Source organism: Mesocricetus auratus, unplaced genomic scaffold, assembly GCF_017639785.1.
Source record: "Mesocricetus auratus isolate SY011 unplaced genomic scaffold, BCM_Maur_2.0 Super-Scaffold_15014, whole genome shotgun sequence".
Lineage (NCBI taxonomy): Eukaryota > Metazoa > Chordata > Mammalia > Rodentia > Cricetidae > Mesocricetus > Mesocricetus auratus.
Window position 1 is genome coordinate 44,242,513 of NW_024429186.1, and position 16,715 is coordinate 44,259,227.

At 43.0% G+C, this 16,715-nt stretch overlaps 1 protein-coding gene across 1 annotated transcript in view; it reads left to right on the plus strand.

Moving 5' to 3' along the window:
• The first annotated feature begins 2,285 nt into the window (after positions 1 to 2,285).
• Rtn1 (reticulon 1) overlaps positions 2,286 to 16,715 on the plus strand; it is a 203,609-nt gene continuing 189,179 nt past the window's right edge. The window contains exon 1 of the mRNA XM_005072775.4: positions 2,286 to 3,002. Coding sequence (XP_005072832.1) covers positions 2,756 to 3,002 — 247 coding nt within the window. The 5' untranslated portion in view covers positions 2,286 to 2,755. The remainder of the gene's footprint in view (positions 3,003 to 16,715) is intronic.

Sequence of the window (16,715 nt, forward strand, 5' to 3'; positions counted from 1 at the left end):
AGTAGAAGAGAGGGACATTCAGTTTGAAGAGTTTTGTTTGAGATGGTACAGGAGAAAGTGGACATTCAGTTTGTAGAGTTTTGTTTGAGATGGTACAGGAGAAAGCTCTCTTTTGGATGTTGGCAGAGGAGGAAGGTCAGCTGCTTTCTTTGCCTCTCTGAGTTAGTAGGCTTTCACCCCAGCATCTGGCTCCCAAGACTTCATTGGTAAAATAGAACAGCTGAGACTTAATAAAAAACAACACAGAGGTTCTTCTAAACTCTCTAGTCAAGGATACTCGGGTGCAGGGATACTAGGTGTAGAAAAGGTTTACACTGGTTGAGGTTGTAACGTTTTCTCCATATGCTACTATATCCTCCACAGTATAAGGTTTGATTGAGGTTCAGAAGTAAAGCTAAATGTTCCTCAACTGATTCCCTTTTTGGGGGGACCCAAACAAACTACACAACAACAACAGCAAGAACCAAAGACTTGACTTTTCCAAGTTGTCCTAAAATGCCGAGAATGTCTTAAAAGTTCCAGCCCTATTTTCTTTGTCTCCAAAGCATCTTAGAGGTGCTTGTGGTGACTATGTGAGTCCTGGCACTCCATCACTCACTGACTATGTGTTATTTCACAGATCTCTAAATCAGCTAAGTTTCATCAGCTCAGGGGGATGCACAGGTGACATGATAGCAATATGAATCTTCTTAAATCACAACATGAACTTGAATATTTCTTTCCCCATAGATAACGTGTATTAATTCATGTTGAGCCTAGTAAGACATTCTCAGCATTTTAAGATAACTTTTAAATACTCTGTTTGTCTTTGTCTTTGTCTACCCCAACCTTACTGGGGACCAGTCCCAGAGTCTCACACATCCTAGACAAGTACCATGCTACTGAAATACACCATCAGTATACCATGTATTTTTTCAGAATAATCTATGGAAATAAAATGATCTGTTTCCTATAATGAGTAAAACTTAACTGACTGATATACATCGAGTCACACATTCACACATGACAACTGGAGTTTTCGCAGATGCATACACTGTGAAGCCACTATCAGAGTGAAGACAATGGACATATTCCATAGAAACTAGTTTTCAAAGATTTATTTGTGTTTGTGACAGAGAGACAGAGAGAGAGAGAGAGAGAGAGAGAGAGAGAGAGAGAGAGAGAGAGAGAGAGAGAAACTGGAGTTATAGGTTATTGTGAGCTATCAGATGTGGGTGATGCTGGGAACCAAACTCAGGTCCTCTGGAAAAGCAGCAAGAACCCTTAACCATGGAGCCATCTCTCCAGCCTCAGGAATTAATCTTCAATACACCAATAATGTAAAATTTTGGTGACTGTCAGATCCCTACCACCTTTTCTCTAATATATTGCTACCTAGTACAACAAAAGATTTGGATGAATTAGGAATTAGGAATTTTTATTTTCATCATTTTTTGGGAGCACCCAAAATGGTGCCGACTCTGCCCTTTAAACCCGTAGACAGGTGAGAAGCTAATGGGGGCTGAGAACCCTACACACCCTCTCTGCATACTGCCCACCTTTTAAAAGAGTAGGGCCAACGGACAGCTGTGATCAACTGTACTCCTCTATTCTGATGTCGAACATAACCTAAGACTTAAAGGCACGCATCATGTCACAGTTTAGGAACCAGTAAAACATGGCTTGTTTGAAAAGATAGGTCTAAAAATGGGAATAACACGTGTAGATGAGTCACCCCCCTCATTAAGTATCTTCCTTCCATTGTATCAGAGAGTTCAGTAAAGGGGGAAGAGCAGTGGCAGCAGAAGTTCCTAGGGATGTCCACTTCTCCAGTAAAGCAGACTGCCAAGACAGCCTGTAGAGCTTTGCACAGCTTTCGACCGAATGTTTCCAAAAGGAGATACAGCCGCTTCTGTATGCCTAGTAGGGCCCTGTTTGCTTTCCTTGCTCCTTGGCACAGGTCTGGGAAGTATTTATTTATTTATTTATTTATTTATTTATTTATTTATGTGGAATTTCTCCTGATGATCCATTCCTGTAATCTATTTTGTTATTGTATGATTGTTTGAACCTGTTCTGGAAACTTTTAAGGATGACGGATTTAATCTCCAAGTTGCAGATGACTGTCTTTACTTGCCACCAACACCTGTCTTCACCAGGTCACCGCTGAGACCGGTGTCTTTTCTGCATCAGACTCTGGTAACTCTCAGAACGGTGGTCCTGAGATTTCCCAGCCTCCCTTGCTCTTCCAGAGTCCCAGGACTCCTGTCTGGCTTTAACTTCTTGCCTAATCAGTGAAGCTGCAGTTAATACCTGCTGGTCCTCTCCTTGTATTTTTCCGAGATGAAGGGCAGAGTCAAATGGGTTTGGCACATCCCTTAATCAGAATCTGCCATTAGCAGGCCAGGGGCTGACGTGCACCGGGGAGGACTCGGACCAAGCAGGCCATTTTCACCTGCGTAATAACAGGCTTGGGAGTAGCGAAGCGGCTCTGGCACAGCAAGCAGCCTCTGGGGCAAGGGAGGAGCGCAGGCGGCGGCCGCCCCGGGGCCCCAGAGGAAGAGGAGGGGGAAAAGGAGGAGCCGAATCGCCCAGAGCAGCCGCCGCCGCTCGGCCTGAGTTGCAGCGGAGGCAGCGACGGCGGCGCGCAGAGACTCTGCAGCCTCCCGGATCCCGGAGTCCCTTGTGGGGACAGCAGCAGGGAGCGCCCGCGCACCTAACCACCGCACCCGGGCCTTGCCAAGCCGCCATCGCCCAGCCGGGGGCACCGCCAGCCATGGCTGCACCGCCGGATCTGCAAGATGAGCCGCTGCCTTTGGCTAGCCCCGGGTCCCAGTGGTTCGGGGGCCAGGGGGAGGGGGAGGACGAAGCGGCGCCGCGGAAAGGGGCCAGGGCAGCGCCGCAGTCTGGGGAGCCCGCCTGGGGGTCGGGAGCCGGAGCTGGAGCCGGGGTAGTGTCTCCGCGGGAACTGTGCTCCGGCCCCGCCCGGTCGCCGCCCGTCGCCATGGAAACTGCATCCACAGGTAAGCCCCGCGGGCACCGCGACCCTGCAAATGGAGGCCGTGACCCTGGTTTCTTTTGGGTCCTCTAATCCACAGCTCTTCTCTGCTTAATCCTGGTTTCTCGCCTGGGGCATCAACCCCAGCAGGGTTTCGTCTCGTGCGACAGTAAATGTTAGCGGACTGGTGGAAAACAGCAGTGTGTTGCTAGCGGGTAGGAGGAAGAAGGCTGCTAGTTATGTTATTTCATTATTACTCTTGTTTCGGCCTTAGACATTGTCCCTGTTGGCAAGCCTGGCTACTGCTACTACAAGTTTCTCCTTCTTGTCAAAGGCCTCGGGCAGCAGGGCGGGCGTGACAGGTTGTGATGGTTTTCTGGGGCGTGTTTGCGCTCAGCGTGCTCCGCCGGCGGGCGACCACAGTGATTAACAACCATGCAGCAGCCGGATCCACTGCCTCAGGACTCTCCCGCTGGGGTTAGGGCAGCGGAGTATAATAGGGGCTTTAATTTTCCCTTTTCTTCCCTCAAGGAGTCACCACACCCTACTCCTTCCCTTTCCAGCTCCGCTCCCCTTCTCCCGCGCTGAAAACAAACCCCAAGGAGCCCTGTGATTAATTACGGAGGGACAGCATTGTGGGAGGGTTGGGAGTTGTAGCCTTCCCTCTATTTCCTGGCTGCTCTTTACCCGAGTCTATCAGGGAGTATCAAAACTTGGAACCCACAGATGTGAATGTCCTGACCGTGAATTGGAGTGCTGGGGTTGTGGCCAGAGGGCCAGGCACAGTTTACCAAGCAGTCTGAACTCTGTGCCTCTGTGCTTGCAAAAAAACAAAACAAAACAAAACAAAAAAACCCCACAAAAACAAAAACAAAAACAAAAACAAAAAACTGCCAGGGCTTTGACCTCTCTTCTCCTGACTCGCCCTTCACAGCCAGAACAAATCCTGGCCGGGTGAGACCAACCCGAAGGCCACGGCTTGTCCTTGGAGGCCAGAGAAGCGCGCTGCAGGAGGGGTGGCTGCCTGGTTAGAGCTGTTTCCAGGAGAAATACTGTAGGGGGTGGTGTGTTGTGCTGTTGTCTGCAAGGCTCTGCCACGCTGGAGTGGGAGTTAAGTAGTTTCGGTGATGTAGTGAGGCCTGGGTAGTGGGTGTTCCTGGAGGAGGGGACGTGGGTGGGACTGGCATATGTGCTCCTGGCAGCTGATTTAGGGAAACCCCTTTCTTAAGCCACCCCCTCTCCAGGGTTATGTGGAGTGCCTCAGGTTGTCTTAACTCGGCTCGAGAACAAGCAAGATCTAAGCCAGGAACGGAGATTTGGAGATGGTGTTGAATAATGGAAAGAAAACAGTAAGGCCAAGCAAGAAAAAGAGAAGGAAGTGAAAGGGGGGGAGGGGAGGCCGAAGGGGGGAGGGGAAGTGGGGAGGCAGTGGGAATGGTGAAGGGGAGAGGAGGAACAAAATGTGAAAACCCCCAAGAATTGACAACCTCATTTGCCATATATTAATTACTATAGGGTGGGATTTAAATCTAAGAACAGTTCTTGGTCTCTTGCAACCTCTTGTGTCCAAATGAAGAGAAATGAGAAAACGTATAACTAACTGCAAGTACAAAGGCAAATAATAGCAAGCTCGAGCCGTTTGTGCCTGTAGTCTTCTTTGCTGAGGGTGGCTAACAGTTCAGAACCTGTATCTGCAATGCTCCAGGTAAATTCTTTGTTTCTAAGCTTTCCCTACCTCCCAATTAGTGTCACTAAGGGCAAGTAAGAAAGAAAAGGAAGTCGTGTGTTAGGTTACATGCACTAAAATGCTCCAAACAGATGTAGGTATATAGATACACATGTGTATAATGCAATGATATGATGCGCATTGTGGAATGATTAAAACAAGCTGATTAGCACAACTGTGGTCAGTTGTAATGGTGAAAACATTTCAAACCTACGCTGTGAATTGTACATATGCAATGCACTGTTACAGGGTAGTGACCGGATGGAGCAGTCACCATCTTCCACACTTCCATCTTTATTATGAAGGTGTTTTGTTTTGTCCGGCGAGTTAGGGGTTTCCTTTTCTGAGCATCAAATGAACTAATAAAGTCAAGCAAGGTTCTAAGCTTGGTAGGAGAAGTTGAAAGGGTGTGGATGTACATGCTGGCACAGAAACGTTACAATGGATTGTTACTGCCTGAAGGGATTTCTCATATGACTGTTGTTTGGTCAGTGTTTTTTTTTTGTTTGTTTGTTTTTGTTTTGTTTTTGGTTTTTCGAGACAGGGTTTCTCTGTATTGTTTTGGAGGCTATCGGTCCAGCCCAGCCTCGAACTCACAGAGATCCGCCTGCCTCTGTCTCCCGAGTGCTGGGATTAAAGGCGTGCGCCACCACCGCCCGGCTTGGTCAGTGTTTTAAATCTTCAAGCTCCCTACTTCATAGGATAGGCTGGTGTGTAAGGCATGAATGTTAGAAATGACAGCCAAATAAGTAGCCATATATTGAAAACTCTGAATAAAATCAGGGCCAGGCTTCGTATGTGTGATTTCTTCAGGGTTTTGTTTGTTTGTTTTTTCAGTGTAAGCAAAATCAGCATATCAGTGACAAAACCTGAGGGAAGACTATGGCGCACGTTGCTTGACTTTGCAGTTTCATGGCTTGCTTTATAAATAGGAACCCGTTTTACTGAGGTTCTGAACACAGGAAGCCCGAGCTCAAGGTGTCCAGGAGTCTGTCTGTTGTGGTCTGCCTTCTGGCCCCCACTTGTTTTGTCATTGTGTCCTCCAAGGGGAAGAAGGCCACTTTATTTATTTTTCTTATTCATTTGGAAAGAATGCTTTAGGCCTCGGTGTTGATGGAGACGGAACTCAGGCTTTCAGTGCGAGGTACGGTAAGCAGAAGCAGACAGCTCCAATTTCACACACACTATTCCCATGTAAGACAGATACGGGTGTTTTAAAACTTTTTTTTTTATGAGAAAGAGCCACCAATCATGCCATCTGGCCAGAAATTCTGTTATTTATTTTTATACTTTGATGGTAATTAAAGTCCCCCAAGAAATATTAAAAAAAAAACACTTCTCTGTAAAGCTCCCAGAATAAGTATATATAGCTCAACGTCATTAAAGCAAGCTATAAAGGCCTGTTACACTGAATGAATTTTCTCAGTGCTTCTGTCACTGTTGTAGCATGGAAAAATTCCCAACAATAACAAGAAAATAACACATTCTTCCTGAGCTATAATCTTTCGCATCTAAAATTGCTAGTGGGAATGTGCAATGATGTCTTTGGCCAAGGAACATTCAAAGTGCCATGTGAAAGCTACAGTGTCAGGCTCACTAACTGTGGAACATTGCCAGCCTCTCAGAGTTTTATACAAAGGATGCTAAGAGCAACTGTTCTGTATTTTTTCATATGATCAGTTATTTTATTCCTGGGAACTAGTCAAAAGGAGCACACAAAAACAAAATGAGGGATGAATGGCCTTTTGTTTACAGTTTTTTTCGAAAGGAGCATTTGAACAAATTGGAATGGTAAGAAGTTAACATATCACTGCTTTGGGAATGGTAAGAAGTTAACGTATCACTGCTTTGGGAATGAACTTGTTGGCCGCATGGAAAGCGATGGATGTGGAGAGCAGGCTGGGGAACACCCAGGAGAAGCCAGTGCAGTACCACTTCCCTCAACTGTACTGTTCTACGGACAAATTCGATATAGTTTTGTGGACAATTTCAAAAAGAAAAGGAAGGGTTCTTTTTTTCAATGCGTATTATGTGGGGCATGAAGTTCATAAGTATTTTTTAAGAAATTATTTTCCATCTATAATGATGTAAGTTATGTTGAACATATTTTATACATCCCATCTAGAAAATTGCAGTGTTTTGCCAGTCATTCATTGCTTCTGGAAATCAGGTAGACTACTTATGTGTTACTATCTTATGTGTTTTATAGACATGTGAATTGTTCTTTTAATTTGGAATACTTTCTGGAAATCCCCTTTAGAAGTTATAAAATCTCGTTTTCTCTCTTTCATGTTTTGAGAAAGCCACAGTGATGTTGAAGCTAGAAGCAACACTCCGTCTTGCTTTTGCAGTCTATAGAAACAGTAAAATAGTCTGGAAACCTAATGCAGTTTGTTTCCCCAGATGCAGCCTTTGGCCACAGTCTAACTTTACTGGCAGTTAAGTATGGTACACATCCCTGAATGCAGAAACGTTAGGATTAACATTTAGAAGTATTTCTGCACTTTCAAAACACATTGAAATGGGTACCATCAGGACTTGCAACCCAACTTGACATTTTTGAAGTTACCATTCTGTAAATTTGTTCTGCTCACCCCTCCATGAAGGCCTGTTTCTGTTCTTCTTCTTTTGCTATGGATCTCTAACACTGAGGTTTTGGGGGCGGGGCGAGTTGTGCACTGTTGCCCATTTTACTGTAATTAGAGAAAGTTTTATCTGTAGAGTGAGAAACTGCTGGGGTTCAGTTCACCCTGGTAACCAGACAGCTACCAAATGTCTCTGCGGAACACAGGTCAAGGGCTCCTAGGCCATGTGCCACTTTCTGTTTCACGTCATGTTTGGTTTAGCCAAGCACCTCCTTTTGTGTCAGTTTTCATTGTCTTCATTCTCGAGTCTTTGCTGGAAGCTTGACTGGAAGGCCATCGCCATGATCCCATGTCACAGGAGCGTGAGCATGAGCTAGTCTTCTGAGGTCAACACAGGATACACAAATGTGAATACAGCTTGCTCTGACTATATAGACATGGAAAATAAATCCATTTCTCTTTCCTTCTCTTTGTCTCATTCTATCCTTCATTAAAGAAATCGCTATGTTAAGTGTCACTCCAAGGTCGTCAACTTTGTTCATTATGATTTAGCCATAATATTTATATATGTATATTTATAATATTTATAATATAATATTTATATGTATAATATTTATATATGTATATGTATCTTATTTTTGAGATTATAATTTAATTGCAACATTTATCCCTTCCTTTTCCTCCTCCCAAGCCCTCTCATATGTCCCTCCTCACTGGCCTTCACTTTCATGGCCTCCTTTTTCACTAGTTATTTTGTACATATGTACACATGTACATATGTATGTATGTATGTATATATATATATGTGTGTGTGTATGTATGTATATTCCAGATATAACCTGTTCAGTCCATATATTTCCACTTGTGTGTATGTTTTCAGAGCTGACCATTTGGCACTGGACAACCAGTTGATGTGCTCTTCCCTGGAGAAGGATACTTTTCTTCTCAGCTTTCTGCCTGTAGTTCTTTGTTTACACATGAAGTCATATGGGCTTTTCTCTATCCAATTTGGCATGTTCATTGGGGTCATTATTGTTCAACTCATATTGGTAAGAATTTATGGGCATAACTTCCGATGATCCTCACAGAGTAAACTCTCTGATCCTCTGTCTCTTACAGTCTTTCCACTCCCTCTGCAATGCTCCCTGAGCCTTAGGTATGGGAGTGTTTTATGGATGTATGCACTGGGACTAGGCTCCTCAACTCTGCATTTTGATGGGCTGTCGTTTTCTGTAGTGGTCTCTGTCTGTTGCAAAGAAAAGTTTCCTTGATGAAGTGTGAAGACTGCACTTATCTATGGGTATAAGTACAAATTTTTGTAGATTCTTGTTAAGGATTTAATAAATTAGTGCGTGTCCATTCTCCAAATAGCCATGATTTCACTAGCGCAAGAAGTTAGGTGGATTTCCAGTATGGGCTATGGTCTCCCTCTTGCTGAGTAGGTTTTAAGTCCAATTAAAGACCTGTTGGTCACTGCTAAGATATGTGTGCCACTACTCCAACCTTAATGTTAACACGCCATGCTGCCTGATGTGTGTGGTTCATAGGTGTTATAGCTGGGTAGGATGTTTGTTGCCTTCCTTCTTTGCTAAGCTAACACAGTGCCTTATGGTTTTATAATGAAATTATTTCTATAGTGAACTTTTCAAAATGTACTGGAGAACTTAGAGGGTAAAGAAAATAAAGGGTATACTTTCAAGAGATTAATATATCAATATATTAATGGTCTCTACATAAAGAACATGGTTAAAAAATAAAAAGAAAACAAGCTGGGTCTTTGTTTCCTTAAATAATATTTGAGATCAAAGAGAGCATCGACAAGATCATGAGCTAGAGAGCCTACTGTCTGTGAAGGATGCTGTGAAAAGAGGGAACAGCTTCCCCCTTCATGTTTGGCTGATATAAATGGACAGACTGGAAAAGAGCAAACATTCAGGATGCCTGGACACTCATAATAAGTAAAATTCCTTGTAGTTGCCATGATGAGACCAGTTCCGCAGATGCACCCACTTTACATCTCCTGGCATTGAATGGGCAGTTCCAATATCGTTCCAAGTGTCTTTTGGGGAGACTGCTAAGGCCTGAAAGCTAAAATGGACACTTTCTCAAAGACAGAAAAACAATTGATTCTTCAAACCTGTAAGGCAAAATCTTTAATTCTGGTCATCAGTAGAAGCTAATAATGTGTTTTATAGAAAATATAAATCTTTTTGAAAGAAGGAATATGTTAATCTCCAGAAATTTGTGGCTCACTAAAATACAGCTCATGCAACGTAGTCATTCTCTTTTCAGATTCGGAGTTACCATATATACACAGCACTGATTATGGTCAAGAACTCAACTTGCAAATAGTGTAGAAAGTATGCTCTTTATTGCACAACTATTATTAAGTTTCAAAGAATGGCTGATATGTCACAGGGTAGCACAAATAGGAAAACACATTTTACTGTTTACTCAAAATCAGCAAGACGAACTCTTCTTAAAATCTTCTTTCTTAATTTAAAATAGTGTTTTGGGGGAAGGAAGTGTGTGTTAGATGATTTTATAATTTCAAATGAGCAAAATAGTATATAGAGAAAAAGGAATTGTATTCATAATTTATTTTTAATAAGATGGCATTTGATTCACTCATAATTCTACCATTGTTTAGTGAACCCCTGGTATATAACAGATGTTGTTGTAACCACTGGAATATAGTAGAGAAAAAATCCACTTCCCCAAAAGTGAATTTTGGGGCTTGTCACTGGGGAGAAGACAGAGAAGACAGAAAGGACATTTGAAGGGATATGAAGTTCTGTGGACAAATTCCAAGCAGAGTAATGGGAACTAGAAGGCTAGTCAGAAAGACTTCTTTGATGAGGTGACTCTGAATCAGGCACTTGGGAGGTGAGACGCCAGGGACTCTAGTATAAGTCTACTGTGAGTGTTCCTGGAACATTCAAGAAGGAAAGAAAGGGCAATGAAAGAGCTTCTGGAGAATGGTAGACGAGCAAAGATGGAAAGGTAAGACAGTCCTTCAGGCCCTTGATGTCATCTTGGCTATTACCCTGAGTGAAAAGGTAAGAGATCTTTATCCCTAGCAGGGAGCCTATTGTAAGCGGCTCGCTCACCTTGCTCGTCATGTCAAGAATCTAACGTGGGAATGATGGTGATAGATTTGGAGGAGGAATGAGCAGTTAGTAGATCATGGTGGCCTGAACCAGACTGGTAGCATTATAGGCGGTAAAAAGTGGCCATATTCTGCATACATTTTAAATATATATTCTGAAGCTAACGCTATATCTTAATGGACTGTGAATGGGACATGAGAGGAAAAATCTCATGCAGATTGTGCGATGCAACTTGACTTGAGAAAATATAAGAATAGGGTTGCTATTAACTTGGATTAGGAAGGTTCTAAAGAGCAGGATTTAAGAGGCAAACAAGGAACTGGCTTTCAGAACTGCTGATGTTGAAGTATCAGATGCCCAGGTGGAGATGTCAAATTTTCATTGTTCAGTGGGGTTGGAACATGGTGTGGACTAGCAATCCACATTTGGTAGTTGTTGATAGAAAGATGAGGTCACAAAGGAAGTCAGTTTTCACAGTGAATGGGTCAAGGATTTCTGAGACCCTTGAGTATCCAGATGCCCTAGCTGAAAGTTAAGTGGCCAATTCAACAGTTGCTGGAATATTGAGAAGGAAGTGAAGATATTATGGTCTAGGGAAATGGGAGAGTAAAGTGGTAAGAAGAAATCATGGAATCTAATCAGCTTTTGAGATTCCCTTGGAATTTGTGGTCATTAATATGTGTGGGAAAAAATCATCACATATACTATAACCTCCCTTTTTCCCACCCCCTTTTTTTCTCCAGTCATTTAGCCGAAGTTTGGTTTAGAGAAGCAGGCAAATGGTTACATGATTTCTGTTTTTATCTCATAGTAATCATGGCTGTAGATTTGAGGCCAAGTACAAGGTAGTGAGTACATAATGCATCGTGGGATCTCGTGGGAAGGGTGTGCGCAGACAGAGGTGATGAACAAGGCATTGTGTTCTGATGGAGGAAGGGTTCCAGATTACAAGCTGAAAGAATAAGAGGCATCCATTGGAGACGTAAGGTGCCTGAGGTAACGCTTAGGAGGGAAGCAGGGAACCCAGAAGAGTAGAAGGCAGACTTATTGGAGGAGCTGAATCCATGATGGTAAGAATGGCATTGAAGTGAGAGCGTAAGTGATTCCTAACAACACAGCACCATGACAGATGCCAGAGAGTGACAGTGAATGACAGACGCACTAGTTGATATCTTTAGGGAAGAATTTAATATCCTGTGATCCAATCTATGGCGTTTGAGGGGGCGACAAGAGTGGTGATCCACGAAGCCACAAATATACAATCCTAAATATAGGTTCAGAAAAATCTGTTTAACATTGTGCAGAATGTAGGAAGTGAAACAGTTTGTGATTGGGTTTGGGGACACTGAGAGCTGTGATATGAACTAGTGGTATGGTGAAGGTCTGGAAACCTTTCCTGTAATCCCATGTAGGATTAATAGAAAGTCTCTGGAGCACACAGTATGAGGCACTAGTTCTCTGCCTGTTGTAGGCAGGCCAGATTTGAAAAATGATGGCAAGTGTGGGTGCCATGTTCTGAGACATCGATGAGCTATTTATGGTAAGGAAAGACAACTGTGAATTAATGATGCCTTTGAGAAGCACACCATCTGAGAAATTGCTGGAAAATGGGGAACATTGTTAACAAGAAGAAAAGAATTCCATGAGATCTTGTACTTGAAGTCAGTTTTATGAAGCGAAAAGAGACAAGAGCCAGCAGCTTCCCAGGGCAGAACTGAGATGAATGATTTGGAGAAGTGGGTTCCTAATTGAGTGAAGAAGAATGTTCTAGTAATTGGACAAGGCCAAACAGAGATTGTCTCCCAGTTACCAATGTTCCAGTGAGGTTGTCGACTTGGTAGGGAATTTTGGAAAGGGAGATATGTATGATGCCTAATCTCCAAGCCTTCCTGGAAGAGGGCTGCCTTCTGTCCTCAACACTGGACATCATGCTTACTGTGTTTTTATGTATTTCTCACAGGCAAGTTCAAAGCCACCTAATAAAACCAGGAATAGTATATATCATTAAAAACCATCGTTAACCTCAAAATAATGATCTATCACACATTCTCCACAAAACCGTAGCCTTTTAAAACCCCTCTGGAGTTCTCTACTGTTAAGAAATTTCAATACCTAATGTGACACTTAAGAACTTCATCATGGGGAGGGTTGGGGGGAGGGTACGGGAGGAGGGGAGGGACCTGGAACTGACTTGTGAAGCAACCTTGTTTCTAATTTAAATTTAAAAATAAATAATAAAAGGAACTTTATCATTGTGTTCAATCTTGGGTTAGTAGCCTAAATATTAAGCTTGTGATCTGCAAACATTTTTAACTTTTATTCTTTTACCTTTTTCCTTTTGCTACCAGATTTAGCTCCATAAATACTCAAAATAAAATTTCTAAAATGTTTTGGGAATTCATTAGCCAGTTCTGTGATGCTAAAAGCATCTGATTTATTCTTCATTCCCCTGCCTCACTACCTGTGTATTTGCTGCATTAATTATTCTCATATGGCCATGTTTACACATTGCCTTCTGATGTACGTTTTCATCTAGAACATTCTTTCTAACTTCCTGGCATAAATACTCTAATTCATTTACTGAATGAGAATATTATAAGATCAGTTATAGATCAAAGTCTTTATCTTCAATGTAGGGAATTTTTGAATATTGTATATATTTGAACTTTGTTTTGCTTATTCATTAAAGACCATCTCCTAAACAATAGGATGTTGTATTTGATTATTTCAGATCTAGTTAACAGAAATAAGAAACAAAAGTCAAGGTCACCTCGATCTGTGACCTGAACTTTTCAACTTTGAAAAGTTAATACTTCCCCAAAAGAGGTCTGCAGACTTCTTGCTTACATATTGCAATCTGTGGACCTTCAAACAGGGGAGCAAGTTCACCAAAGGCAAGTTCAAGCTATAAGAAGCACCTTAGCAGCTGCTCTGTTGCTGTGATGGGACATCATGAGCAAGGCAGCTTACAAAAAGAAGCATTTAACTGGGCACTTGTTTGCAGTTTCAGAGGCTTGGTCAATAATCATCATAATGGGGAACACAGCAGCAGGCAGGCAGGCCTGACTCTAGAACAGTAGCTAAGAACTCACATCCTGATCCGCAGACAGCAGGCAAAAAGTGAGTGAGCCTGGGCTTTGCATAGGTGTTTGAAGTCTCATAGTCTGTTCCCAGTGACACATGTCCTCTAACAAGGCCACAAGTCCTCCACACTCCCTAATCCTCCCTAAACAGCTCCACTAACCGGGGGCCAAGTGCTCAAATGTAAGAACCATTGTCATTTGAACCACCACACCAGTTTGCAGAGCTGCTTCATTATTCTTGGTATTGCTCTGGAAGCTAGGAGGAGACAGAGGCATGACTTACGCTTCATATATAACTTACAGGGTGTTGAACTCCAGTTTGGAGGAATGACTGGCACATACGAAAGGAAAAGCTCAGAGCAGGGCAGAGCAGGCACTTGAATGAATGGAACAAACTCTGTGTCTGTAAAGAATTGCTTGACTGCACAGCTTCCAAAGCTCCTGTCCCATTAAAGAATGGAGTGTCACAACCAAAGGACAGATAGGACAGGAACAGAGGATGTGTAAGGGGTGGCTTGGAAGAGGCAGCCTGTGCAATAGGGGACGTGCAGTGAAGCTCACACTTGCTCAACCTGTGGCCTTGTGGAATCTGCAAGCTAGTCTTGGGTCTCATCAGGATAGAGTCTTGTATAGCGAACTAAGGCTCTGGAGAGATGGAGAGCACAGAATTTCCTCATCCTTACTGCTTAAAGGAAAGCCCTGTGTTATATATAAAATAAACATAAAAAGATTGCAATATGGAGAGAAGTCAGACTTTCTAGGAACCTTGAGATGTGATTTTGGACATAGCAACAAACTCTCTAGGTTTTCCCTTCCTTAATATATTTCAGACTAGATCCTGGGGAAGCTAGCCACAAGAAGACACCAGAGGCCACAAACAAAAACACCCACCCAAAGCCATCTCCTCCTGTCAGAAAGGAAGTGCTCTTTTAGACACTAACTGTTCTGCCTGGAGATCAGCACAAAATAAATGGAGGCCCAATTCCAGCAGAGAAGCTCAGCCTTTTGCCCCTTTAGCTGTTGAGATCCCCCTAAGGAAACAAGCTTAGCCTGGTGGCTACCAGTACCATGTTATAGGGAGCCAAGTAGAGACTGAGGATTTTCATCACTGCTCAGGAGCAAGGGTACTAAGTAGAGAAGCTCACTCTGTCTCTGTCCTACAGTCTGTAGGCGGCACCCTCCTTCATCCAGCTGTCAGAGCATTTCAGTCCGACCTGTAGTCTCACTGGTCCAGACTACAGCTGTTATGGAACTAGAGAGACAGCTCAGTGGTTAAGCACTGCTGCTCTTGCAGAGAACCCAGGTTTGGTTTCCAGTACCCACATGGCAGCTCACAACTCTCTATAGCCCTAGTTCCAGGGAATGTAATGTCCTCTTCTGGCCTCTTTCAACACCGGGCACATGTGTGGTGCATATACATACCCTCATGCACATAAAAATAACCATATCTCTGAAAATGACCCAATTGTTTGTTATTCCAAGAACCAACATGAGCTGAATGACAAATGGCATCCCAACATTAAAATTAGAAATTACCTGGCAGTGGTTTTAAAGGAGCTGCCACAAAGACAACTTAAAATACACATAGAGCATTAGAATAGAAATAGAAAAACACTAAGAAATAGAAGTCATAAAGACCCAGACATGAAGGCTCAAGCCTGTCACTGTAGCCCTGGGGATGTTGAGACAGTGGGATTAGGAGCTGGAGGCCAGCCTGGGGTACCAGAGATGACCCCGTTTCAATCTAATCAAATCAAATCAAACACAGCAACAACAAACCTGTAAGGAAGACTTCACCTAGAAAAGTCTCATTAGACAAGTGCGGTATCTGAAAGAACTGAAAGCGTTATCTCAGTTATCTCATCGAGAGAGCGCAGAGACTGGAGTAAAGGTCAGTGCTCATGAAGATGAATGGCCCAGCCTGGGCCAGCCAGAGAGAAGAGGCTGCAAATGAAAGTGAATAAATCCCAAAAGCCTTTGCTCCGCAGCACAGGACTTGCCTTCTTTCCAGTGCTTGGTGCGGTCGTGTTCTTCAGAGGGAAGTAACCGGATATACCTAGGGCCTTGAGATGTTTCTCACAGTTTAATACCCCCAATTCTGACTCTATCCTCATGTGGACACTAAATACAAACACATGTAAACCAAGTTCATAATATAGAATTTGCACTTAAAACAGAATTTACCATGCTTTGCTAGATTCTCTGCAATTCTTATTACCAAAATGCAGAAGGTATGGTTATTTGCTGTATCCAAGGAAACTGAAGTTAGGGAGACATCCCGTGGTACGTCTGAAGTCACACAGCTAGTAAGTGGCATCCCCAGGCCTCAAGCTGCAGATTCTGGATCCTCTTCTCAATGACTTCGTTCCTCCCCTGCTCCTCGGCTGGGCTTTTCTTGTGTAACATTTGTTTTATAATTCGGACAGTAACAGTTGCACATTAAGTAGAGTGTTAATCTGTACGAAATCTAAATTAGAGCAATCAAGAAACATTTAGGGGAGGGCGGTAGCTAAAACACCGGTAGACAGAACTTAGCATCTCTTACACATGAGCCTCAGCCAAAAGCTGAGTTGCGGGTTAGTTGCACTTTAAAAGGAGTTTAATAAAGACAGTAGCAAAATCCTGCTGTAATATGTTCAGATTCACAGCCTGAACAAAGTCAGAGAATTGTGGGTATGGAACTGTGTCACTTATATTGAAAAAAAAACAGGAAAGGATTTTTGTTAAATGCTGATTCTAAGAGAGTGGGACAACACAGCCAACTCTAAAAGGATGAACTGTTAGATTCAGCACACCCCAAACATAGGAGATTTGCAGGGTCCAGCGGAGCCCTGGAAGCATTGTCGGGGCAGAAATGGAGGAGAAATCTTGACTGTAGTAGGAGGAGCTGAATATAAAATGTGGGAGTAGTCCACACTGCTGTAGATGGGGAGAAGACATCCGTCCTCGGAGATAGGGAGTGGTGTTGGTTGGTTGGTTCTATGACAAAGGGCTTAGAAGACAAGAGATACATTAGATCAGTAATTTTAAAAAGTCTTTTCAGGATTATAGATGCTTGTTGGCAATCTGATGAAACTTTGCAATCTTTTCCCATGGAAATATAGTAAACCATCTCCTATGCCTCCTCCTACCCCCAGGCCTTCTAACTCTTTAGAATTCAATAACCCCCAGACACTTTGAGATGGATCATTGTTTACTTAGCAGTCACAGTTCCATAGTTCAATAAAACTTTAC